The sequence below is a fragment of the Betta splendens genome, chromosome 12 (assembly GCF_900634795.4).
Source record: "Betta splendens chromosome 12, fBetSpl5.4, whole genome shotgun sequence".
In the NCBI taxonomy this organism is placed as follows: domain Eukaryota; kingdom Metazoa; phylum Chordata; class Actinopteri; order Anabantiformes; family Osphronemidae; genus Betta; species Betta splendens.
The window spans coordinates 7,837,408-7,865,003 of NC_040892.2; the positions used below are offsets into that span (position 1 = coordinate 7,837,408).

General features: G+C 46.1%; 1 protein-coding gene across 10 annotated transcripts in view; it reads right to left on the reverse strand.

The window, feature by feature from the left end:
* rapgef1b (Rap guanine nucleotide exchange factor (GEF) 1b) overlaps nucleotides 1-10,746 on the reverse strand; it is a 31,618-nt gene extending 20,872 nt beyond the window's left edge. For 2 of the 10 annotated variants that reach the window (XM_055513294.1, XM_055513293.1), the window contains exon 1: nucleotides 6,653-6,828. In XM_055513294.1, the coding sequence (XP_055369269.1) occupies nucleotides 6,653-6,734 (82 nt within the window). In that variant the 5' untranslated portion in view covers nucleotides 6,735-6,828. Of the gene's footprint in view, nucleotides 1-6,652; nucleotides 6,830-10,473 lie in introns of those variants that run through there. The other 8 variants (XM_055513300.1, XM_055513298.1, XM_055513301.1 and 5 more) reach the window with 6 other exon arrangements.
* Nucleotides 10,747-27,596: the final 16,850 nt, after the last annotated feature.

Consider the following 27,596-nt stretch of genomic DNA (forward strand, 5'->3'; position numbering starts at 1 on the left):
GGAACATGCCCTTGGTTAAAGGTTGATTTGAGGAGTAATAGAGAAAGAAGTCCAGCAGTGCTTCCGTTCCCCAGCTGCTGAACAAGAGGCTATGAGAACACAGGGAGCATCCAGGACAACACTGTGGATGCTACACACAATCTATGGTATCTGACTTAACTAACTATCAATGACGTGGACACATCCAATTACTGGATTTGTTGTATTTTCAATAATTTAGCAAGTCCTAATATAAACATAAGGGGTCAATCATTTTAAATTGGCGTTCAAGGCAGTAGCAATTTCATAATACTAGTACTAAATTATTAAACTAATCTTATAAAGTTGCTCTACGGTCTATTGAACCACATCTAACAAACACATGCCATCTACATGATAAGAACATCATGTTTGGACATCTGTTTTTACTGTTTGTGTCACATAAACAAAAGGAGGTCTAACTTTGCGCTGTCTGCTACTCTTAGGTCCAACCAGGACATGACATGGCAGCGGTGGCAGGAAGTCCCGCTGGGTGAAGTGTACACGGTTTTCTATTCGAGTCACAGAAGCACCCCAGGGTTGTTAGCATAAAATGTTCAGAAAATAGGAGAATTACACTCAAAATGCAAATGAAGAGATCTGATTCCCAACTTGATAAACAACTGAATCCCATTATTCCCACTCAATATTGTGCGATGCCATGCGTAAGAAGGACCGCACTAGATTTATCCATGGGGATGAAAATATTTCACAGGCACATATGAAAAAATGCAATCTAATCTCTTGGTGACACACCTTGCATTCTTGAGTCTGTTTATTAGTATGGTGTTGTCTTCTTTATACTTTTGTTTCTGAGAGGATCAAAGGGATAAATATATAACTCACCTCCACCAAGACAAATATGTTATTCAAGCTTCTGCACCGCTTGCCTTTTTTATTTTGACGTATGTTTATACCGTTGTTATACGTTATACCGTGTTTCTATCATAAGTAACAGTCATCTTAAGTGGGTCTTGTATGTATTCTTGAGTAATGAGAGTAATGTGATGGTGCAAACCTACTGTCTGCACGTGCTGTCATTTAGAGCAACAAAAATAGTAGCTTGAAGCAATGTGTTGCAACAGTAGTAGTGCACACACAAAGACTAAGATTTCTGCCGTTGCGCCTTGATAGACAAATGGGATGTGATGCAGAAACAGGAAGGGCAACAAACTCAATGTTTTACACTCATAACAAAGTTTACACCAAATTACTAAACTTATGCTCAAGGCTACTGAGATAGTAGAGTCCTATATCTGCACAGCCAAATAATCACACAGCTTGTAGATGAAGTATGATTGGAGTTAAGCTCTGAAACAGTTAAAGTTGTTCTAGTAGGAAGAATGATGAAATGCTGTCATGCTGATTATGATTATTAAACATTATGTGCCTTTACTTAAACTATATTAAGTCTGAGAAGAACCTTTTATGTCCAGACTGGGATTATCTTCATAAGAACTGGTATAAAGGAATTGAATTGCTGCATGACTTCATCAAACAAGCAGAGGAAATTCACATAGGCATTTTGTTTTACTTCTATTGTTTAATGACTTTAATGACCGTATAAATTTGATTAACATATGGATGTAATCACTTTGTTTGAGACAAATGAATATAAATATGAAACTAACAGGGTGTTTTCCATCACTCTTTCCAAATACTGGACAGGTTAACTACGGTTGCATGGGAAGTTCTGTTGGCCAACAGAAGTAAACAGATGATACTGTAAATACTGTGTGATGATCAAAAGCATTTATCATTTCACACTCAGCTCTGTTGTTTATGTTTTATAAATCACACTTCATACACACATTACTAATTAAGGGTGAGTCTTTCCTTTAACTGTTTTGATGCAAGGCTCAATCCTGTGTCAAATACAGTCCAGTAGCCTGGAAGGTGCTGCTGAAAGAGGGTGGGACCATTAGTATTGTGTGGTGGCATAAACATTTACGAGTCTCCGGCCTCAATACCTCCCCTGTTGAGCTATGAAGCCGATAACAGTCTTTCTTTTAAAGTTCTCCCTGTCCAGTGTTAGTGCCACATGTCCTGCAATCTACATTCTCTTTGCTGTCCTAAACTCATTCTTACTGGTAGTTAACCTACAAATTTCTTATTCTAGTTTAGACAAGGTTGGTCTAAATAAACCTCTAGGAGGTCAGCTACAATATTTACTACCACCAAGCCACTGAATATAACTCCATTATTCCAGCATTTGACGGTCTTTTTCACACCCTTCCTTTCGTTTCTGCATGTGTGTTTAATGGAGATGAAATTACCAGCAATTTACGTGTGAACCTGCATGTGGCTGTTTTAATGTTACACAGTGCAGCCTTTTACCAAAGTGCACTGACTTAGGGCTGTTACTGACCTCAACATTATTATGAATATTCATATATTCCTCTATCCTGGCCCAGTAATGGTAGCTGAATGGGTTAAGTATGGGCCCAGGGTCGCTTAGTGGGCACTGAGCGAGCTAATGGAACTGGTTAATGGGAGCACTTGGCACAGAAGCTCAGCTGAATTGCATTGAATGCTATGGATGGAGCCCTAAGGTCTAGGTCACTCAATTGTCCTGTGACGCCCACATAGACACAATGCACACAAGCATCTCCATCGCCAGACAGAATCAGATGAGCACACAAAAAGTCCCTATATTCCACTGTTACAGACCGGATGCTGTATGGGCCAGTGTCTTAGGGCACAGGAAATAAACAGAACAATATCTATTGCATATCTATCTACTGCGCTGAAGGCTTTTAATGCCCCAACTGTGAAATGAGAAACATGAAAACTGCATGCACGCTATGGTGCACTGACAAAAGGTGCTGCACAGACAAGCACATCTGGTATTGTTTCTTATGTAACTGATTGATTAATTGAGAACCTAATCAACAGATAATCAATGACCTAAATGATATTTAGTTGTAGCTCTAATTGTGATATTGACCTGGTGTCAATGTGCATACACAGACTAGGAATCCAATAAACTGATGCTTCCTGATTCCACTGATGTGACAGAAGGGTAATTGAGGCTCTGACCCTGACACAGGGTTTTATAGGAAGGCAAAGCAAGAGCATGTGAGGTAGCGGGTAATCACAAAGTGGGAAATCACACATCTACACATCATCCTGGGGACCCCTCCTGTTCCTTCCACCCCTGACGCTGAGGCCACAAGCACTGCTTCCTCTCCCTCGTCTCCCTCGTGGAGAGCCGCTCCCTCTTTTTAGGCAGACTACTACTACTTCTGTTTCTACAGTTAGATAACCTACCATAGCTAGACGGGTTTAGTATAATATGACAGTACACACACATCCAGACAGAGACTTGCGTAAGACACAGAAGGTCGCTGCTCCCAACACAAACATACAGACGTCAGACTGATCCTTCAAGTGACCTTCTGCCTACAGTGGTTTGCTGCATTTTTTAGCATTCCATTTAAAGCTTGCTATCTGAACTGAATGTTTTAGCAGACGGCTTGGCAGGCATCAGGTTCACCTTAGGTGTAACCAATAGACTAAAGAACCACAAAGTGCTATAAATACCCAGCCTGTCAGTATCTCTAACATCAAGCAGACATAGAACAGAGACACTGCGACAGCTAAAATCCCTGTGATCTACAGAGATGAATTCGGAGTTCTCAGTGCGAGGCAGCTGTTTGGCAAAAGAAGCACAACGCAAACGGGCGCTATAAAGTACTTGAGATAGGAGACTGATCCTACAGACAAACAGCCACAAGAGAGCCAATCACTTCACGGCTTGAGTACAAGACAGAGGCAGATACAGAGAGACAGAGCAGCATAAGCAAACGCGTTCTTGTGAGTAAATGGCCTCAAGCAGTGAGGAGTGGTACCATCTCCCTGTGTTAGAGAGCTGTACAAAGCTTATCTTGTCGCTACAGCGGACTGCTCGTCATCCACTTGACACATTTTGTGCACACACATCACACTGGAAACTGACAGAAAGATGCCACAATATACATTTTATCGTAAAACTTCAAATGCCCTGCACCAAAACGGAACTCTTTCCACGTAGATGGTTTCGTAGCTTCTTAAAGAGCTCAGATGACAGATGTGGCCGTAACAAGGAACAAGACTTGCCCTCGCACAGTCACTTCTAATTAAACTGTGGTTCTTTCTATTATGTGAACGCTGACTAATCAACCACACACTAAAATAACTTGGCTGCTTTTTTTTTGTTATCATGCATGCAAACATAATAATGAACACGTCTCCATCTCTGAGGAGTTCGTTCATTCAGTTGTACCACAGTCGTTTCACGCAAATGAAATCAAAGTGTGCATTTTAGAAAAGAGAACAGTTTTTGAAAATGAGTTCATTACTATGTAATAATAAGTATGTATAGGAACTGTACATACTTATTATTACATAGTAATGAACTCATGAACTATACTACTGTATAGGAACACTCACATGTTATCTGTGTTTTTCTAGAACCATAAAAAACATTTTGACACCAGGATGTATAAGAAGAACTACGGTATATATGAGGAAGTGGGTCAGTGCAGAGTGGCAGTATCCTCCCTCTGCCCACAGAACTACAGGTTCAGCCACAAGTAATGGTTGGCCAACAGTGGTTTTTCGGTGTCTGCTAATGACACCCACCCTTTAGAAACCAAGTGGCTGATGATACCTACATAAATCAGCATTCAATTACTTTGGATTTCAAACTAAGAAGCCAAATGACCAACAGTCTATGTCACACTGACCGTGAAGACTTGACTGGAGTGACAAATAGTAACTCATGCTGTGTACTGCTGTTGACAACAGGAAGGCAGGATTATCCAAATTTTTTGTGAGATAGCTTTTATGTTTTGAAGGCATGAGACTTCCTGATGAGGTGGCATGTTTGTTATTCACAGAATATGTTGTTATTTTGCATTCTTTCCAGTACGCTATTTATCACCTTTATCACATGTTAAGTAATAAATCAAGTGTAATGAGGCACAGCTGTTATAATTTTAGAATAATCTTTCTTACAAGTGTAAGTGCAGTGCAGAAATCACTCAATCATGTAGATTCATTAGAAATGTCAAAGATCGTCCCAATTAGTACTGACACACTAGACACGAGCACTGACTGTAAAAACACCATCTATGTCCATTAATGCCTTCAAATCTAGGTCGTAAAAAGAAATAGAACCAATGACTCAGAATCCTTAACAAGCACGCACTCAGTGTCACAGATCCTCATGTGACTTGACAATGATGAGTGGTAGGCAAGCAATGTCAACTTCCCTCTTCATTCCTGATTTAGACCGGCACTGGAGACCGACAGCAACTGTGGGACATCCCCTTCACTCTATAGCGGTTCCCTGACCCAGCTATGACACACAGAACACAGGCATGTGCCCAAAGAGGCACAACTTGACATAAACCCCTTTGTTGATCCCTGCCATTTTCCTCAAGTCTAGAGTTTGCTGATTTAGCCAGAAAGGGCCACGTGTACCGTTTCTTACATTAGATTGTGTCATACAAATACTACAGACAGCCACTTAAGGGGCTTTAATATCTCCAGTGCCACAAACAAATACATTTCAGAATTATAGTATCTCTTCTACTATGAGCTCCCTAATGCCATTTGTGCTTTTACCTTGCAAATCCATTATAAAACCATAATAATATGCCATTTACTAGAGTCCACAAATGCACTAAGTAGGTCCCTGCTGATTCTGATGGTTGTATTCGGTATTTTAACAAATGAAACCTGCGACAAAAATGGTTTTAGTTTCACTAATATTTCTCAGCCCTGCTACTTAATTACACTTACCCAACCAGAATCTACCACAGCTGATCTAATTATATATTGTTGTAAAAAAGAAAAAGAACACAGAGCATTTACACAACTAAGTATTATGGTACCATGAACTGTGTAATTAGGCAGTAATGGACCCAGCTACTGCACCTTCACTGCTGAACTTCTATGTGCTACTGGTGTTCCAGGGTGGCTCAAGTCGCACACAGCCACCCCGGAAAAGCACCAACTAGGTGCAATTATTAATAAATCAAAACAATGTAAACCCCAAATATGTGGATCAACAAACAAGCTCAGCTCCCATGGTGAAGCAAAGCAGGCAGCTGGATTTTAAGGTGCCGTGATTACAGCCCTACACAGTAACAAATCCAGGTTTTTTTAATTGTGCAACAGGATTAAGACCACAGCATTGTGACAAGCCGAGCGTCCTCACCTGATGAAACAAGATTAGTGCAGATATGGCTGGCAACAGAATGTGCAGGTGACAGGGCAGGGAGGCAGACTGTGATGGAAGGCCGTGGCCCTGCAGAGCAGCCTCCTGAGGCTGGATCCACCCAAGACTTCGGCAGAGAAAATAAGTGCCTTCCATAAAGCCACACAGCACAAAAAGCACAACGAGGAATGTCCCCTGCATTTCATCCTGCCAACAAGTCTATTTTACATTAAAGCTCCAAAACTGGCAGCAGCTCACAACACCAAGGTTATGCAAAGAGGTACACGTCCCCAAAAACAATGCATGCACAGAGTTCTCCCTAATAAACCAATGACAGCCTTACATTAAATAAAAAAGAAGGGAAACAGCTAGAACTGGTACAATCCTTGCACTCTAGCACGCATTGATCACAAACACTTGTGTCTTTACCTGTGTCCTCATCTAGATCCCCTTGTACAGAGGAGTCTGTGTCCTCTGAGGGGGCCTGACTCCTCCAGCTTATATTGCCCATCCAGGAGCGTCGGGTTCACAGCTATTAGTCCAGAGGTGTTAATGATGGTTACACGCTGTTCACGCTGCAGTTGTGTGGGTCAGACTGGCATTTCTACAGCTATCACTCAATATGCGCTGCTGAGAGTTAGTCACAAACTAACTGGTCCTCATGATCATTGTCACTTGACCCAGTGACGTTACGCAGCACTTCAAGAGCAAAATCCAGAAATAGCACCTAGAGAATGCGCGAGGAATTTCACAGCATGTTTATCGGCAAATTAGCCGTCTGGAATCGAATAGTTGTGGACGAAGATCGCTGAGGGATGTGAGTTTAAGCTTGTCATCAGTTGTCCTGGAGAGGGTCCAAACCATAGAGGGAGGAAGTGCACACTTACAAGAAAGTGAGCAACCTCCTGCAAGAATAAATGACCTGTTGTCTGGCATGCAGGCCAGAATGCAACAGTCAAATCAAGTGCAGCATCGTCAGCAAAACAAAAACCCTCTTTAGCTCCTTTGAAGATGTGGTTGAAGATGAAGCAGCCTTGGAAATATTCATGTTACCAAGGCCAGATTGCTTTCATTGCTTATCGATACCCCGGTTGAGCCATTACACAACTTAATCCATCCGTTTCTGCCTGTGATTCTCCCTCTGTGCTGGATTCCCATCAGTGCTCTACCTTTCTCCACCCTCTTTCTTTCTCTTCTTAAGCTCTATTCCCTCCCTGTTTTTGCTTTCCCATACACCCGTCAAAACACACACATGCAAAGGAAAACTAATTACAACACAGCAAAGCCTATCTGGGAACAGCAAGCCTCTCATTCTGCAGAAGAAAGAGGCCAGAATGCTTGCTGCCATCAAACCTCAAAATTGCAGCATGTCAAACCGAGACCCATAGCTCGCCCTGCGTAAGAGCGGGATCAGTCATCAGCAATGTGCATGGATCTAATCGTCAAGGGAACACTTTTGTAATCACGACTTCTTCAGGTCTTGCTCAGAGTTTTGGTGACTAAGGTATGTGGGTCTTGCTATTTTTGTACATCAGACAAGAAGATATTTCAGTCTGAAGCGAAGCAGTAACCACTTAGCAAACACATAATCAAAATGACTTACACTTCAGTGTTAACTTCAGGAATGCTTGACTGTAAACTTTTTGCATTACAGCGAAACCCTTCCAAAGGCAAACACAGATACCCACTCCCACACTATGAAGGAGGGGCTGGGCGTCTAAAATAAGGAACTGATGGATCAGTTCCGCTGAGGCTGACTACTGTCATTGACTATCCAGTAAGAGAGGGATACACAAGCTAATTATAAAACACTGTTGTTCACACAACTGTGTTACAAACACTGACATGCCAAAACTGTTGTGTAACAATCACAGTCTCCGTGGGCAAAAAGAGTCACGCAGTGCATATGCTGTAAATTACAAAATAATATTAATAATTAAGTCATAGACAAATATTGATGTATAAGTTGTATTTATGGCTTTCACCCTAAGAATTGTTCGAAAACTTCAGACACTGCATCCCAAGTAGGACCATAAGAGCATTTTAAGTGTGTTGCACTGATCGTGTCACTGTCAACTGCAATATTACGCATTTTTTATCACACTTCAGCTGTTTTCACACCAATTCTCTGAATTTTGAATCCATTGAAAATATACATAATAAATAGACATTATATCAGTTATAGCTGTTATATGTGCAAACATAATTAAGAAGATTATTGTTTAGCACATATTATATGTGTTTTAGCACCTTTTTATTTCACACATCTACAGGCCTGACAAATAAGTCCAATTTAATGCCAAGCACAGACAGACTACACACACGTCTATATTTTCTGCCTTCATCACCCAGTTCATTTCCTCTGGTGAAGGCGCTGAGGAAACGTGAATGTTTGGCCGCCTGTCGGCTGCTGTCGGGTTTTAAGCAACTCCACCTCGGACGCTGAATTTGTGTACGCATGACAGATCGGGCTGCCAGAATCATGAAGTCGTGTGGGTGGTATTCAGAAAGAAGGGGTTCGGCGTCAAAACGAGAACCACCCACGGTTCCCCCAGGAGGCCACGTTCTGACTGCAGCTCCACACAACGGGACGCTGAGGGTGGGGCTGACAGGTAACACTGTGGAAGTATTTACCTGGACAAGCCAGTGACAGCAGGCTGCGTACAGTAGTAATTAGGCAGCATGTTGATCTACATCCCAAATAACCCACAAAATGATCCACATGCAGGAATCTCTACATATACACTCTGATTTTACTTCTGCCTCTGCTACTGTTAATAAGACTGGAACTGGTTCACCTATTTGCAGAATCCAGACAGCCTAAGCCCACACAGACAACAGGATCCTTTTAATGTCACCTATTTCCACCAATCACACACACACTCTCTCTCTCATTCTCTCCCCCTTTGAGGCATCGGTTTAACAGTCTGACAATGAATATACGTCTGCTGCCTTTTATAAATCCTAGTCTCCGGCCTTTCCTGCCCTTTCCGTTTCACAGCCTGTCCTCTGGGCACCTATTTGGGATCACTGGGTACACGAGGAGGCCAAGGGACACCTTTCATCGCTTTTAATTCACCGTCCAAGCAGATCTTACACAAACTCTCCCGCCTCTGACTTTTCATCCAGTGACCATATGTAGTCATCTGTCTGCAAGGCACAAAAAGGAATCGGAAACTTTTACGTCTGTGAGAGATGACTGGGCTCCTTGTGGATGACACTCCCTCCCCGCCTGCTTTTTGGGAGTTGTGTACAAGTTGTGTGTCGGTGTGTATGTGGCTGTAAGTCACTGCAGGCAGCACCGGGCAGGACTGTATGTGGAGACAGCTGGTGGAATGGGATGCAAGTCTAGCTGGCGGGTATAAAGTTTCCTTCCAACAGGCATGAGCGAGACCACCCCGTTCAGCCTCACTCATTCATCCGCAGTCCTTCTATTTGTTGTGTATGACGGCGCTACATACACATACACACACACAAAAAAAAATTGCCACGTGCACACTGCTGGAATCAACACATCGCAAAGGCACACCACAGTCCTGGGCGTGAATGCATCACAACTCCAGTGTGCTGGGAAACAGCGGAGCTAGTGTTAGCCTGGCGACGAGCTAGCCTTTAGCTGATGCTAGCAACCGTTACAAACCCGTTTTAAACGTTAGCTAGCCCCCACTAAAGCAGAAAACACGTCCACCCGAAAGCGCCGTGGGTGCAACTATTTATTCGTGGCGTTTTTCTCATCCCGACTGGAAAGCGAACATTTATCCCAAAATGCTAGTGAAGCTCTGAAACGATGAAAAACACGGTTTATTTACGCTGGACGCCGAAATGCCGGTGAGGCACCGTGTAACCCGGAGCACTTAATTAAACTGCATTTTCTACAATAGCTACTGTGCGACATGTGTCTCGCACAATAACCGGAGTATTAACACTGTAATACGCGTACTGCTCAGTAAAACTGCTATTTCTGCTCACCGCGAGGTTACGCAGTACAAAAATAAAGCCATTTGCACCGGAGAGTAACGTTAGCTAACGCCAGCTAGCGGGTATTTTAACTGGACAGCCCAGAAAAGAACAATCCATAAGGCCCAATTAGACCAGCACTCACGCCGAACACATTCCTTGTCTGGAGCCCGATTTTCCCGTGTGTCGGCCCACACACCCCGCACTGGATCCATCGGTTCCCCGCGTGAGGAATACCGTTATCCAGTCTCCCGAGATGGAGCCGAGTGAGAGTCCAGCCGGGCAGGACTTACCTTGCTTGCTCTCTATTTTTCCCGACATTTTCGTAGCCAGCAGCTGTGATCCCACTCGCAGTTCGCCAAAAGCTTCGCTTCGCCGCGATTCCTCGGATTATTCCCGCATTTTCCACACGCTCTTATGTCCACGAGATGATTCCGCCGGGGTTAACGTAACGCATTTGTGAGCCACACACATTAGTACGGTCGAAAACTGCCTCAGTCCGTCTCCTGGTGATTTTCACTGCTTACTCACACACACTGACACACGCGCGCGCGCGCGCGCATACACACACGGCGACACAACGCGTTCATGCCTTGAACCTAGATTTTCATTGAGGGCTCGTCCAGTGTAACAGCGCCCCCCAGCGGCAGGAATTAACTTTAATCTGTCAGCAAGGGCATGGGTGTGTTTTTATATCAGTGCAAGGAGCAAAACCAGCCCAAGTCACTGGTGTTTATTTATTATACATACTGTCCACTACATATACATATATTATATTACATAATTTCTATTATATATTTGGTTTATAAGTAATTATAGTCTATTAACCTACAGTATACTATCAATCTGTCTGTGTCTGTCTGTCTGTTTGTCTACAACGTTGACAAGTTTTCTGATGTTGTGTTGCTTATACTTTTTTGTGAAAACACAAGCCTGCTTTGTTTGTTGTGTCAAAAATTTGTAGCATTAAATGGTGGAAACATAAAATGGGAAACACAGAGGTTGTTCCAACCCCTTGAGCAAAGGCACTGGCGAGTAAATGAAGAAAGCCAGATGTTCAGTGAGGAGACACGCTGCAGATGTTAGAGCCAACAACACAACTGCATGGATTTGTGGGTGTGTTTGCCTGAGGCACGTGTTGTAGGCGACGTAATAGCTGGAATGAACTGATGGAGGTGGTGGCGTTTTACTTACAGTAGCCAAAGACATGATGGAAGGAAACATCCAGGTACATTCTGGGCTCATGGAAATATTTCATGCATGATATCATTTTTTCTTTGTAACTAAGTCAGTTTAATCTGTAATTTCTATTGTTGCTATACTGTTACATACAGTCTGTGTTGTTTCACTGTTTCCATGGGATTCTTGCAACAGTCTGGTGGCAAATACAAAAACAGTGCGTATGGAAACTACATTTCACAACAGGATTAGACGCTCTCATGTCAGCGGAGTCAACACAGTCTCAAGTATTAAGTAACTTTGCAATCTTTCACAATCAAACATAAAAGGTGATTAACACACACTTAAAACACAACACAATAATGTCTCAAAACAACTGACTTTTATTTCAGAGGAAAATTTTTGGAAACAGACAGACGCAAGCTCTCAATTGAATGTTGTAAGTTTACTGTGAAATCCATCAGCAGGTGGTGATTCCGGCAATTGTATTTATTTATATGTAACTTTTACATGGAAGAACCACAGAAAAAACTTCTGCTCTTCCTTAAATACTAATTTTCCTCACTATGGGAAATCTGAAGTGTGCTTTAGCATCTGTGGACGTAGACATTAGCTCATTTTAAAGTTTAGTTGTAAGTAACTTCTGTACAAGTTGCATTGAAGTAGGGAGCCCCCTGTTGGGAACACGGAAGCCATCGCTGGATTCAAAGGACGCAGCTATTTCTCCTTCCCTTATTTCTCATTCCCAGACTAACCCTTGTTCTTACAGGAGGAAGACTAAAGGAATAAACCAGAGGAGATGAGGGAGGACGCCTTCTGATTTAACAGTGACTTCAGTAAACTGCTGACAGTGGCTTTGTCTGCTTAGTGCTGCATTATCTCAGCCATTAAGAAGCAAACATGTAGATTATGTGTTTGGCGTATCAGGACGAAGCGAGCGCACCCTGTCATCTTTCTATGAATAATTGATCTGACTGACAGAGTGATCTACATTCTCTGAGTGATCTGGGTCAGAGTCAATGCTTGTCAAGCATCCAAGAATGCAGAGGAATGCATTAAAACACAGAGAGTTCATTATATATTGCTGGGACTTCATACGTGGCTTATGCAACGTATGAAGCCTCATTGTCAACTCTTTTTTTTTAATCAGTTATTAAACAGAGGCCTTGACAGTCGGGGGTTTATATTTACACTGGCTTTCATTAGGCCTACTCCCTTGTGCTCTTGCTTGCACAGCAGAAACCACACCCATACGAGTGCAAAGTGCTGGTTGTGTGTGCAGAGAGCGAGGGAGTGAGAGAGAGAGAGAGAGAGAGAGAGAGAGAGAGAGAGACAGAGAGAGAGAGAGAGAGAGAGAGAGTAGGCGTGTGTGGTAGTGGGGAAGGAGTGGAAGGAATAGCTTCCCGGAGGCTATGATAAAGTCACAGACTGAAGACAATGAGCTGCTAAGCACGGCAGACTTGTGAGGACAGGATAAGTCACGGCACACAATCAGAGCGTGTCTGTTGTGCCCGTCCTCCTTGACAGACTACACTCACTCTGTCAGTGCTGCAATTTGAATTGCAGAGCACTTGTCTAACTCGAAACCCGATCGCGCGGCTCCGATTTAAAATACACAATCACAAAGAGAGATGGCGGAGACGTTGTTCTCCCTCAATGAAGGCACAGGCGCGTTGACTCTTATAGGGAGACGTGCACTTTGACAAATGATTGACATTTATCATATCACACACACACACACACACACACACACACACACACACACACACACACACACACACACACACACACACACACACACACACTGTGTCTGCTGTTCTACTTGGCGCCACACAGTGGTGCTCATGAACCACTGACTACCTCCGTATCCCTGTATCTGCTTCATGGTGAGGCAGTGCACGGGCAGGTGGACAGAGGGCTGATCAAATGCAATTTGAGAGGGATTAGCTCAATGTAACAGAATCTGGCTTCACAATGATGAAATCGCTGTTTTCCTGATGAGATTCAGTGAAACAATAGAGTTGAGCTGATGGCAGGAATTTAAGTTAGTTAGACTTCAAGAGGAGTCAATGCAGTTACGCTTCTACGACATAAAAAGTTGTCATGTGCTTGATAAGAACTTCATGCTGCTGCTCAATTGATGGGAAAAAGTCAATGAAAGTGAAGCAGATCTTTTTTAAAAAGGCCACTGGGCATCAATCACTGACCACACTCAGACCCTCAGGATCCAGTTGTCTGACGAATGCGGGAAGGTTCCCGTCGGCTCACGCCGGCAGGTTTCGCACTCGGCCGAGAGTCCGGTTTGGTCCGGTCCGTCGTGGAAGAGAGAGGAGCAGCGAGTGGGTTCGGTTCTGTTAGCAGCAGAGATGTCAGTGGGAGCTGGGAGAAGAACGCTGTCTGATCTCTGCGGCGGTGGGCGTGTGATGCAGAGCTCAAACACAGTTTAAGGCTCTGTTAACCTTGGCCAGCAGTCAGGCCCCTCCGTCTGTCTCACATCTGAGGGTTTGGGGAGAGAGGGAGGGGATCAGCGAGGCTTAAGTGACTGAATACATTTAACTGGGAAGGAGGGGAAAGTAGCAGCACAACAATCCGCTCTCTTTGGCCCCTTTTGTTAACACAGAAAAGAGAGCATTCATGTGAGCTTTTCATGGCAGAATTAAAATGGATGGCTAGAGGTAAGAGTGTAGGGGTTAGATAAAAGTCAGTGGAGATTGAAGATGGGGAGCCGAGGACAAAATGTGTAGGTCGTAACCTGCTCAATATTGCATGAGAATGGAACACTCCGTCACTGCCATGAACAGACACATGTTGACAAGGTCGGGAGGAGCCGAGCGGGGTCGCCGGCAAGAACTGGGAAAACAAAGCCGGACGTTCCTTTTCATGGCGTCACTACTGTGCGCGTGCACATTCATGGATGAGATGGGCCTTGTCGCGCTGCTCTTTGGGAAGCGCTGCAGGGCGACGGCGGTGACTTTTGGAGCGCACAGCTGCTTCCCTTTCGGGGCTGCTCCGTCCTAGCGCCTTGACAGCCAAGGTCTCCGTCCCCCAAACCCGCCTTCGCTCCCCTCTCTCTCCCCTCTCTCTCTCCCCTCTCTCTCTCCCCTCTCTCTCTCCCCTCTCTCTCTCTCTCTCCCCTCTCTCTCTCTCCCTCCCCCCTCTCTCTCTCTCTCTCCCCTGCTCGCACTCTCTGGCTCTCTCTCTCTCGTTTCTCGCTATCAGGTCTCCTGCGTCGCCTCTCTCCTCTCTGCATAATCTTCTCTCGGTGCCTCTCCTCGTCCCTCTCTCGTCAGACTGCTCTCTTTTGCTCTCTCTCCGTCTACAGTTCTTTCTGTGTCATGCTCTCGTGTTCCGTCTTCGTACTCGTTCGACTTTCTCTGCTCGTGCTCTCATTGTCAGCCCTCCCCTCTCTCTGGCTCTTCCCGCGGGGGTTGTGCTCTCGGATACGTCTGCCTCCTCGTTCGGGTGGGGCGGGAAGAGAGATACTAATCGAGATATCCCCTCAGCTCTCGAACTCTAGCTATAATCTATCTCTCTTTCTATCCCTCTACTCTACTCCCCTCTCTCTCTCTCTCTCTCCCCTCTCTCTCTCTCATGGCACGGGGTCGAGCTGCCTCGTGGCCTCGCCGTGCCCGTCCCTCCAGCGGGCCCTGACTGACATTTAAGTCCGGGGGCCGCGTAAACAGGGCCAAAGAGCATCAAATGATGCTGGCTGCGGGGGGTGCGACCACTCCCCATCTCACACCTCTGCCTCCATCAACGGCCAGGACCCCAGGGGGCCGCAGGCGCCACGGGGGTGAGGAAGGCAACGCTGTGATGTAGTGTCACACAACAATTGCACGTCTTTGTATTATGGTCTTTGCAGGAAGCCTCAGCTTCCTTTTACCTTTTTGCACTTTGGAGGATTAAATGTCAGCGCTCATCTTTTGTCAGTCACACTCAGGTTAGAGGCATTTAAGGACTGTTTGAGGCTCTTTCTGCACTGACTCCTGCTTAAGAGTGTGTGTTAGTAACGTTTTAATTTCACCACGCATCCAGTCGCATGAATCCCACTCATCTGTCCTCTGGGTGACACAACTCGTGCACTATGTCTGTGTAATACTGGTCGGCCGCACTGGTAGGTGTAATGTGAAGATATGGCACTTGACCAGGATGTGTCACTGTCTATTCGCACTGGTTCGGGCCAGTTTCGACGGGGTTATGAACCGGTTGGGAGCGCGACAGTCTGCTCTGTGGGTGTCCCGCTGGTTCATGCCAGCTCCTCGATGAGACGGTTACTGTACCGCTGCCTCCAGAAGTCCTGGAACATGGCTTAACTGCATAGCGCTCCAATTTACAATTCACACAAGGGCCTTTTAACAGGATCAGTGATTAAGGCTGCGAGTAATTGAATTAGGATTGTGCAGCCCCAAGCCAAAGCTGCCTAACAGAGACTTGGACGGAGTGAAGGAGGCAGCGAGCAGCAGAAGCCACACATTATTCAACCCATAAGCATTGATCACTGACCTGAGCCACCGATTAACACGTCGCTGCCTCGTTAAGTCATTTTTACATTTATTTAACCGTAAACTTAATGAGTTTGTGTCTTTCTGGGCTGAGAGTTGTCACACGTTGAGAGCAAATGTGTGACTCAATTTACAATGACTAACAGTTCATCAATGAGGTTTGATGGAGTGGATGCTATCAATAGAGCATCGTTGTGAAGGAGCCACCAACAGCTGGAAACACAAATGTTTTGAATGTTGGCAAAACTGGAGATTTCACCTCATTAACATTACAAAATAAGAAACCTGAACCATGTGTAAGCTTTGCAGATTGCATTTGAAAGTGGGACAAGGTTTAAGTCATGACTAATTGCTAACTCTGCTTAAAAAACACACTGTGGCAGGCCATTATTAATGCAGAGCTGGCCTACTTACTGTACCAACAGCAGCACGCGCAAACACATGCACGCACGCACCTGTCACGGGCAAGCGATCGCACAATCGCATTTAATTACTTAGTCACAAATGTTGACGCAACGCAAATAAAGGAGGGTGGCGTGAATTTTCGGCAGACTGACAATGGGGAAAGAGTTGGATGCGACACCAGCGCACCCAATGCAGAAGGCAGGGAAAGCCCTGGACATGTTGCCAGTCTATCACAGAGCTAACACAGATTGACAGATAAACACAGGCACGCACGCGCTCCCATTCATTCCTGTGGGAAATTTAGCAGCTCTAATCCACCTGATTGTATGTCTGTGAGCCGTGGGAAGGAGCCAGGGAGAGAGAGAGAGAGAGAGAGAGAGAGAGAGAGAGAGAGAGAGAGAGAGAGAGAGAGAGAGAGAGAGAGAGAGAGAGAGGAGCCGTTTCAGCGGGGAGAGGACGAACACAGAAGAAGAACGGACTCAGGGACGTCGTGTGCAAACTTACACCAAAGGCCTCAAATCGATGCTGCCTTTTGAAAATCGATAAAAGTCGACAAAGCCGTACAACCTTGGCGTACAGTAATTCAGCGTAAAAAGAGGACGTGGACAGGAGTATGAGGAGAAAGGGAAGAAACACCCTCATTATCGCTCCCAGAGCCAGTCAGCAAGCACTAAACACAGAGGGAAGGGGAAAAAAGGCGACTATAACAGACAAGAGAAGAGAGGCAGCACTTCTGCTGGAGCTGTGTTGACAACTTTCCAGGAGCTGATTTAGCGAAGGGAGCTACATCTGTTGAGCTCCGACGACAGCTACCGGGTTGCTCGGGTTCTTTGGTTCTGACGTGCTGCAATCAACTTCTTCTTCTTCTCCTTTTTTTTTTCATGTAGACAGAGTAACCTAGTTTGCTTTGCACGCTGCATCGGCAGCGACCTGGAACCCCGCAGCCCCCCGGCGCAGGCGCTGCCGCGGATATTAGCGGCTGTTTAATTGGCAAAAAACAACCAGTGCCTGCAATGAGACATGCCGCTCTGCTGCAGTGAGTGGAATGGACACGTGCTCGCTCGCTCGCTCGCTCCCACTCTGCCTCTCTGAAGGATAAATCAGTAGATAGAAGGCTTTCAAAAGACGCCAGGGCGGAAATGCTTGGACGGGTTGAGAGCAAACCCAGAGGCCGATGGGCCGTTTGCACAGTGTAGGACACAGATGAGCAGACGTGTATTCATACATGTGTCATATGGTGACTGTGCTCCGGCTTTGTGGAGGTTTCAACATGTTCTATTATCTTCTGTGATGCGGATCCGTGAAGCGGAACCGAGCTGTTATCGCTGCCTTGTTCGACTTGGATGTTCATTGTTGAACAGGCATAAAAGCGGACGGACGGACGCACGGACGCCCGTCCTGCTCATCACCCGCTCTGAGCCTCCTGACGTCAGCCGCTGATCTCAGGTGAATGAAATGAGCAGGTGTGTTTGACTCCACACTCTAAAGGGCGGAGGCAGGAAACCAAGCGTCTCCAACCATCCGCCCTCCGTCCATTACCCCATCTGCTCGTCCCGTTGCACCGGCTGCTTGAGCCACAGCTGTAGCTGTAATTGGACAAAGGGGATGTTACACCCTGGACAGGTCTCAAGTCCATCACAGGGTCGACACTTGAAGACAGACAACTATTATAAACAGGGGGAATTTACTGAAACTGAGTCACGAGTTGACCTGAATTAACTGCATGCATTTATATGTGTTTACAGTACATGTACTGGACGTGTACTGGAGCTATGGCACATTTCTGTCTATATCACACAAAGCATTTAATTTCTATTGAGTCAAATTTGCATCATACCGACTCTATGTTCTAATACGGACGGGGTTGAATCTGCTTGTTACTCAAAGTCGTGAATAAGCGTCTCATCTGCCGGCCAGCGATGACTGGAAGCGCTCCTGGCAGTTTGAAGAATCCTGAATGTGTGGCCGCTGATGGATGCCACCAGGATGGCACCAACACAGAGGAAGGTTGCGGCGGAATCTGGACGCCGCTCACCTCCAGTCAGGGCCAAAATAGCCGTATGAGTGATAAATCGATGGAAATAGCCCACAGTGTCCAGTTCTCAGGGCGGCCGCCCCGGTCTTTGATCTCCAGTCCTAATGAGCTTTCAGAACAGAGCCAGAGATGAGAAGACAGGCTTTTTCAAAAGGACCCTTGATTCTGGGGGAGACCTGGGGCAAGAGCTGCTATAAGGAGGCTTAAGATGTTGCCTCAACTAACATTAGTATTCCCCGAAGTCTTCCCCACTACATTAGTAAAACCGGCCCACCCAGCTCCGCAGAGCAAGGTCACTTTCATCATTATAAGTTAAGTTATAGCTGTGAGACCGACTGAAACCATACATTTGTTGATGATGCCGCACGCCTGTTCTCCTGTGAACACAAAGCTTAATAATGTCAATGATTCCCTTTGTAGAGATGGCACTTCCCCGCCCACCCCTGGGTGAAGCTAGTAGTTGGATTTGTTGTGAAGGATTAAGTGCTAAACCACCGGTGGGCTGAGACATTGCCAGGGGAAAAATATTTGTTAAACTGCAAAGTGCTTGTGTACAGCACATTCAGTTAAAAGCAAAATCCCTGTGTGAGACTATGCAGCTGGATATGCAATCAAAAAGAATATTTAATGCCCCCCCCCCTCGTTCAAATTCAGCATGCGTTGCACTCTGGGATGCTCACGCTCTCCTCTACCGGTGACAGGCATACATTATCTCTCCACATATTAGCCTCATATCACTCATCTACCTGCACATCATTATAGACTGCGAGCCTCAGACATTAGCTCGCTCTGAAAGAAGAGAGAGCGGCGGCGACAGGATTCGTAACCGCGCTAAAAGATTGCCATTTTGCTAATCACAGGCCGCTTATTTATGGACAAATAAATGAATTAAGGCCGATTGAAGTCCTCGCGTGAAGGAGAGGCAGCCTCCCTTTTTTATTGATGATGAAAAACTTTGGGGATGCAGCCATCGCTGGCTACGTGGCGCTCGTTGAAAGCGCGTAATGAAACCCGAGCCCTCTCGGAGGCTACATCAGTAACAGGACATCAAAGGGCGGCTGACAGACAGACGGGAGTCAGAGTTGCATGTTAAAAGGCCCGTTCGGCTTTAAAATGAAAACACGCTGCAGCGCACGCGCGCGCGCTCGCAAGGCGCCACCGCCGTCGCCCCACCTGAAGACGTACACGCCGCTACATCCATCTCCCCTCAAATCTTTTCACCTCGCTCCTTCTCTTTCCTGCCGCTCTTCAAACGGCCTCGTGCGCAGGCATCGCCGGGCGTGTTTTTTGCATCATTAGAGTCGGTGGGTGTATTTGGAGACAGACTAATGACAGCTCGGCTTTCCGGCTCAAACGGAAGCCATTGCTCATTTACCCAAATAGATATAGATGTGCTGGGGGAGGGGGGCTGTAATGATGTAGCCTTATTAAATATTCTCAAACACAAGCCAAATGACATGAGATCAGACTGGAGGCATTTAAATTACAGTCACGGATCTGGTATGTGACAACTGTTAAGTGTGTTAATGTGTCTTTTCTGAGCCGTAAATCCACTGGACATCATCGTGTACTTGCTGCCGTCTCACAGGATGGAGGCTCTGGACGATCAGACTCCACTGATCATCCAGCATCCAATGCTGCGATACGGTTCACTCACCAACGGAGAGGAACCGGCGCCTTTTTACTCCTTTACCCCGTCTGCCCCCACGCGGCTGTTTCCTGCTCACAGGTCACATCCCATTCATCTGAATCTCGGAATCTGCTGCGGACCCCCGGCCTCTTATAGAATATTAACAGCCTAATGCAGTGGCCCCCGTTCGCAGATCCTTCTGGAATCACAGCATGTTGACAACACTTCATAAAGTCCCCCAAAACCCCGCGACTGCGGCAGCTCAGGACGTTACAGATTAGACTGTAATGTGGATTGATCTCTGCTCCCTTTCCCTTCACACATACCGTTTGAGTGTGTGTGTGTGTGTGTGTGTGTGTGTGTGTGTGCGCACGATCTGCAGGATTTCTGTACGATTTGTGAGTGGACCCCAGCTACATGCACCCAACACACACTTTCCATCCACAGCCCCTTTTTTAGTTTATTTCCCCCCCTTTTTTTATTCTGGCTCTTTCTGTGAGATTAATTCCTCTCTTCCCATTTTTGGGCTGTCAGCTCAGGGTATGGAGTCATTTTTTAAAGGCCGCTGTTCCCCAGGACGGGAGACTGATTGAGTTGTGGCCTTTTTCTGAGTGGGTAAAGAACAGGATTAATGCATAACTCTTGAAACCAACACGCTGGAAAAAACAGAAAAAAACGTCCTATGGGACAGGGTTAAATAATGAAAGTTTATGAACAAGAGTATTATCCATGTTATTATTAATTCTTTTTGACAGATGCTGGTGTGGAGGAACGTGTGTGGAAATAAAGTACTGTAAGAGTGCAGCTGTTTAATTAATAACCAGAGTCACATTTTTTACGAAGATCTAGTTCTAGACATAGCATGAAACTTTTTCTAATATAGGATTTATTTTTCATAAGTTTTATGTGGACACCTAATGCTGAAGCCTTTTGTCAACCATTGACCAGCAGTGATACAGATGGTTTTTCTTCCAACAATTTCACCTATTCTACTTTTGGAGGATCTATTTGATTGTTCATCAATGATAAATTAAGTTGGATGTCGCAAAAGAATCTCAAACAGTGTAATCTTGCCACATTTCCCTGCATTACGCAATGTGATGACTGAAAAGCACCAAACTATTACCTGTCATCCGGATGTTTATTATTATTTAATATGCTAAAATGCAGCCCTTTCATCATTTCGTGATGAAAGGGCAGTGATCGTGTGATTGAAGTGTTTTCCAGACGGGCGAAGCTGGAGCTCTGCTCATTCAGACGCCCGGCAGCACACGGAGCGGTGGAAAGACACTCTACATTCACCAAGGAGTTCCTGAGAAACAATGTTCCCAACCGAGGGAGTGAATCTGAGGTTGGGCCTGCACTTTCTCATGAACTCCTCCCAGCACTCTCTCACCGCTCCCTCTGCTCCCCTTCGCGCTCCGTCCTGTGGCCACTGAATAGCTGATTAAGCACACATTGATTAGCGCAGCCTCATTAGCATCCTGTTTGCGCCGACCCCCCGACTACACCATTTCCGAGCAACGCTCGCGCGTGCGTGCACACTCGCGCACGGGCGCACACACAGGCAGACACACACTTAAACCTGCGGCCTCTTCCACAGGGTCCCTTCGCTGCTCTGGTTCAAATGGATTAACAAGCACAATATTTCTGCCAGGGACAGGAAATCACTGAACACTTGTCAGGAAGCCTGCAATCGATGGAATTCACATCATTGACCCCCACTCACTGCATGCAGACCCAAACCCACCTTCACCCCGTGTCCCAGACCTTCCCACACCTCCCACAGCAGCTTCCAGCCTCCCACAGTGGCTTCATAGCTGCATTTCATTACATATTCAATCAGGCAGACGTTAGGCTCCTAAGTAACCTCACACTGACACACACCTGCACACTCTCCTGCCCTCATATGCATATGGCGAAAAGGATCTCACTCCCTGAAAGTAAACTCTACTTGTTAGTGTGTGTTTTTTTGTTTTTTTTTCCATCCAACTTCTCATCTTTTTATTCCCTGCAGAGTTTAAAGCATCTTTGCCAGCCCTAGCTAAAGCACCACAGGGTGTCTTCAAGGTTAACTTAATACATTACAAGCAGTGAAGACACAGAACATTTAGCATTGAGCTGAGAGTGTGTGTGTGTGTGTGTGTGTGTGTGTGTGTGTGTGTGTGTGTGTGTGTGTGTGTGTGTGTGTGTGTGTGTGTGTGTGTGTGTGTGTGTGTGTGTGTGTGTGTGTGTGTGTGCGTGTGCGTGTGTGTTCGGTGATCATGCACAACATTTTAGGCACGTTTACACATTTTGTGTTTACACAAAAACTAAGTCTTGAAAAACAAAAAACTGTTGCTGTTAAAAAGAGATTTATTCCCCAAGGCACGTATACTCAGTTCACTGGATGATGTAAGATGAAAATATCTCCGCTTGAACCACATCGATATAGACCTAAATATGTGTGTTCGGGTAGACATCCAATTATGACACATTTTTGTTAAAATAAAGAGCAGAAAAAATAAATGTGTTGCTGATTCCTTCATCGGCCATCTGTTGCTGGAAGATTCACACAGAGAGAGAAAGAGAAGGGGAGGGCGGCTCTGACTATTGAGCTTAATGCGTTTTGTACCTGTTTTTGATTGTGTACAAATCTCAATTGGATTGTGCTGAATGCCCACATTTCATCAGCATTTTAGCTGAATTTATTACTTACAAAGACGAGTACGAAGTCCAAATGCATCCACTGATGTTCCTCCAGGAACCATTTGCAGCAGAAAGAACAACAGAGACTTGTGCTGCGATATATACATGCAGCACAATGAGATACAGCCACAGTAAAGCCAAACGCTTCCAGTGTTGGAGTTCTGGATAAATTGGTGCACGACTTGTTTCTTTTCCATCTTTGCTCTGCGCTGTGTACTGTGAGCTTCGTGGAGGTTTCTTTTCTGGCTGCTGTGAGCTTTCTGGAGTGTGACAAATAACCCAGCGGGCCTGGAGCCCACAGCTCAGTAAGCTTTCCAACAATGCCATATTACGGCATTAATATTTAAGGTCTAATGTTTCCCTAACTGGCATTCAGACAGCTGGCTGAGGGGCTCTCTGCAAAAGCACGTCAAGCCTGGCGCTCAGCTCTGTCACATGTTGTTACTGTGTTTTGGAACAAAAACTGAAGAATTGCATCATTTTTGGGAAGTGTTTTTGTTTAACGAGGATGTACACTGGACCTAAACATTTGTAACTGTTAATGTTACTTGGTTGCAATAAAGAGACTGAGTCATGTGCATTAACTGTATGAATTGTGGATAAAACCTGTGCTATAGCGTAAAGGGGTATGATTACGGGTCCCTTTAGATGCCTACATAACCTGGCTGCAGGGTCGCTGGAGTCAATCTCAGCCACAGTAGCACTGGGTGAGACTGGTAGTTTAACCAAGGACCACATCATCCTGGAGCCTGCAGGTGTCATGGACACATGGGAAAAAACATGCTAATGCATGTGCTGAGCAGATTATCACATGCAAACACTCCCTGCACATGCATATTTCATAAATGGCACCTACTAGACAATGAATTATCAATTCATAAGGAACAGATAGTCAATAAACATCGAGAGTGTTACACGATATAACTGGTTGCATAAAAGCTGAGGTGCAGTCTGCATCCTTTCTGCACATGAGCAGCCGTCTCGTCCACATCACGTCACTACACGTTGATTGCTGCTCCTATTTGTTTGAACTCCAACCTGTTTACGAGCCACTGGGATCCACTGGGATCCACTGAGATCCACTGGACGGTGACGTGACCAGTGAACCTGCACTGCAGCCACAGCCAATGAGCAACTCGCCACTACATCGCCGCACACGTTTCTCTCAGACGTGACAAAAAAAAAAAAAAAAAAAAACGTGCGAAAGCTCCCTGTAACATCTGATGATCACAAGCGTCGGAGATTGCGCCGTAGAGCAAAAAAAATAAAAAATCTCCGCCTCCATCTGACCTTGACTCACCACCACCACCAACCCTTTGACCGTGACTCTTGAGTCATCTTCCTGCTCGATCATTAGCGCCCCGAGTGCTGCACATGTGTTTGCTCGTTTATTACCGGACTGATTAGGGAAACATTTATGATTTGAGAAAAAAAAAGTCATGCATCAGTCATAGAAACACATCTTCCTGCATACATTACTGACCTTATGGCAGCATGTTTTTCTGCTCTTCTGGCACTTTCCCCCCTTGTGGCCGCGGGTGAACCTGCTCCTCCCTCCCCCTCCACCCCCACCAGTCACAGCAGAGCATTTAAATCCCCCGGTGCCAATATTACTCAATAACGGAGGTTGTGGCCATCAACAAGCGCGCGTGGGAGTAGTTTAATATTCTATAGGACAACACAAACGGTCAAGTACAGTCGGTGGGACACGAAGCTGCTGGGATCAAACTAAACCTGGAGGCTAATCTTCTAAATGTGCCGCACCGTAACTGAACCCGAAGCGGCGGATTCGCGCGGGGGGGGAGGCGGCTTTCTGACGCGTGTATGTTCTTCTGTGTATATTTCGGAGCTCATGCATGTGTGCGCAGGAGCGCTTGCCATAGCTGTGATGGAAGGAACAGATGGGCGGGGGAAGTGGACTCCTGTGCCTGAGGAATACTGTGGCGCCGAGGATCAGAGTGCCGCCTACGTTCCACCCTGGGCCCCAGTTACCCACTACAGCACATGGAGCCCGTCCAGCACCAGCCCGTCATGGACCAGCCCCCCACGCCATCTGTCTCCTAGGACAGACAGCCCCCCCTCCCCTCATCCTCCCTCCTCCTTCTCAGCGCTGTGTCCTCGCCAGCCCCGCTCCTCCGCCATGCCACCCCCATCCTGAAACCAAGAAAACAGGCCCAACGGTTACGTGTTGCTTTTCGGAGCCATGGGAAGGCAGAAGGAATTCGGAGCGATGACTCAAGGAGGAGATGGAGATGAAGTGCGTTCAAAAAGCCGTGTAAGAAGAAGACAGAGCGATGATTTGTGCGCGACAAGCCTGCTTCAGCACTATCTTCTTTTGATAATTTATTCTTACGGCATCTTTGGAGCTGTTTTCAGGCGGCACAGACACGATGGGAGGCAGACAATTTAAACACATTTACATAATGTGAGACAAGCCACTTTTTGGGCCTCTATTGGTTATTGCTCATGTAATATCAGACCTTGGCTGTTAGCGTGTGTCACCCATGCTCCTTACTGCAGCCTCACGTCCCCTCATCAGTAAGAACCTATATGAATTCATACAGTGTCTCTGCCATCGTTAGCTTCAATCAAACGCCAAATTGATGTCAAGTTTGTGATGCATCTTTTCCCTTTAGAACAAAATACCTGCAGCTACAGGAGTTATGTTGTATTAAACCTAATTATTTTTTACTTTACTTGGCTTGTATCTTCATTAGATATGCCACTTAATACTCCTGTTGCCTTTTAAGCTGTAATTTTGTAAATACTTAATTAAATGAAATATTAACTTACCAACTTTCATCTCAAGTTCGTCTTCTGATCTTATCTTATTTCAGTCTGGAGCAAACACAATTAAAGCGGCCTTGCTGTTGCAATGCATTTGGAAGGAACCGTACATGAACCAGGAGGCTCCAGGAGGCAGGAAAGAGCATTCAGCGTCTAGTTTAGCTGCACTGATATGTGCTGTCGAAACCTTTGGCCTGTCTTAATCACCTGTCAGTTCTGTCAGGATCCTGAGCCCTGTAACCGAGGGGGAGTGTCTGATGTCCCACAATGCTCTGTATCCCCGGCGACTGTGGAGATAATGAGACAATGCTGCACTGAAGCTATGACTCCACGCTGGGTGGGAAGGTTGGTTAGGGTGCAGTAAGGACTGATAATGAGGGACAAACTCTCGCAGGCATGGGAGCAGTGGCGGTGGGTGGGCGGCGTTTGGAGGCAAACACAGCAGGAGGTCCGGCGAGAGCCACGGGGGAGGGAGGGGGTGAGGAAGAGGAGGAAGACGGGAACAAACACCAGCAACAAAACACGGCGGACGAGTGAGAGGAAAAGCTCCCAAACAGATTAATGGCGACAGAGAACAGCTGGACATCTGCTTCACCGTGTGCGTCCGCGCCTGCGTGTCAAACCTGGTTGTTGAACCAAAGCGATGACGGAATGAAGGGAGCCTCGCGCTCCTCCTGCACCGGCGACTCCACCGTCTCATCGGATAATTCATTTGCAGCGAGTGCTCATTAAGTGGGAGGGAAAACATTGACATTAAACACTCTTCAGGCTCCTCACCCTCTTCCTGTAATGACATGGCTATTATGATGGTAAGGGGGTGTTCATTTAGCCTAAGACAAACAAAGCTCCACTAACTACCCCCTCTGTGTTACATTACATTAATATAGCCGAGAACGCTCCCCCTTAGGAGTCACACACTCAGCTCTGCGCTTCCCTCCACCTTCACCAAACCTTCATTTACGCCTCTGTAACAATCTCCAATTTTATTTTAATTTCACTCTCAGGTGTTCTCCCGGGCTGTGCACGCGCAGGCACCCAGGGCACGCTGGAGAGCAAGGTATCGATCAGGTCTCTGTGTGGTTGGCAGGCGATCAGGGTGATTGGGATGCTACTCAAGCATGACATCGAGTCCTGCCCCGCAGGATGAGGCCGTGGCAACACAAACCCGAGTGGAGCTCTGGTACGAGTCACTCGTCTGCCCTGTCAGGCAGAGCAGGAGAATGACTCGCAGCGAAGCACCACATCAGCACAACGAGCTTTGGCTCGTGGTCAGGTGAACTCTGTGCCTCGATGCAAGACCTTGATCGGCCAAAGTCAAAGTCAAAACCTGACTCCCTGGGGCAACGCCTACATCTATTCCTGCCTTGCTGACGTTCTTACCCTTTAGTCCCACAACCTGTCGGTGTGAATCCTGCTGGACTCACACTCTGGCTGCTCCCTGCCTCCTTTCAAGCACTTTCACAAAAGAAACCCACCCCCATTCTCGCCTAACCCAGCCCTTGTTCGTGCCCCCCGGCCCATACGGGCTCCGCTGGTGACAGGACAAATGTCTTCAAAACCTCCCATACTGTCCTATAACGTCTCTCCTCTCATTTAGCTTTCTGTTGTTTGAAAACTATTAAAAACACATTAGCGAGTCGTTGAACCGAGTGACCTGTTTCTTCAGTGTATCACTATTAGACCGGAGTAGGTGTAGACAGATGATCACATTAAGGGACTCATATTCGGACGCCAAGCAAAAGATGTTTCAATGAAATGACTTCATTTTAATGCAAGTTTAAATCTTCTGCACATAAGGAGATAGTAGAAGAGTCAAACAATAGGATGTGACTGGTGGAACTTCCGTCTTCGTGGATCTTTAACAATTACCATAAGCAAATTGGTCGACACGGAGACGCATCCCACATGTCGGGTTAACAGACTGCGACCCCCATCTCCCCCCCCGACACCCCTCCCTCCCACCTTCGCTGCAGTCAGCTGATCAAACATCACCATCGATGGAACGAGCATTGTGTAGGAGGCGGAAAGGCAGACTCCCGTCTGCATTACACGCCATCAAACATTCATAACCTGACCTGGCGTAAACGCAGCAACTTTTAAAAAACTCTTACAAAGCCCTGAAAGTGTAACGCAAGGAGGAAAAGCATAACAGCTTTAAAATATTAACCTCTTTATAACAGTTTGATGGCT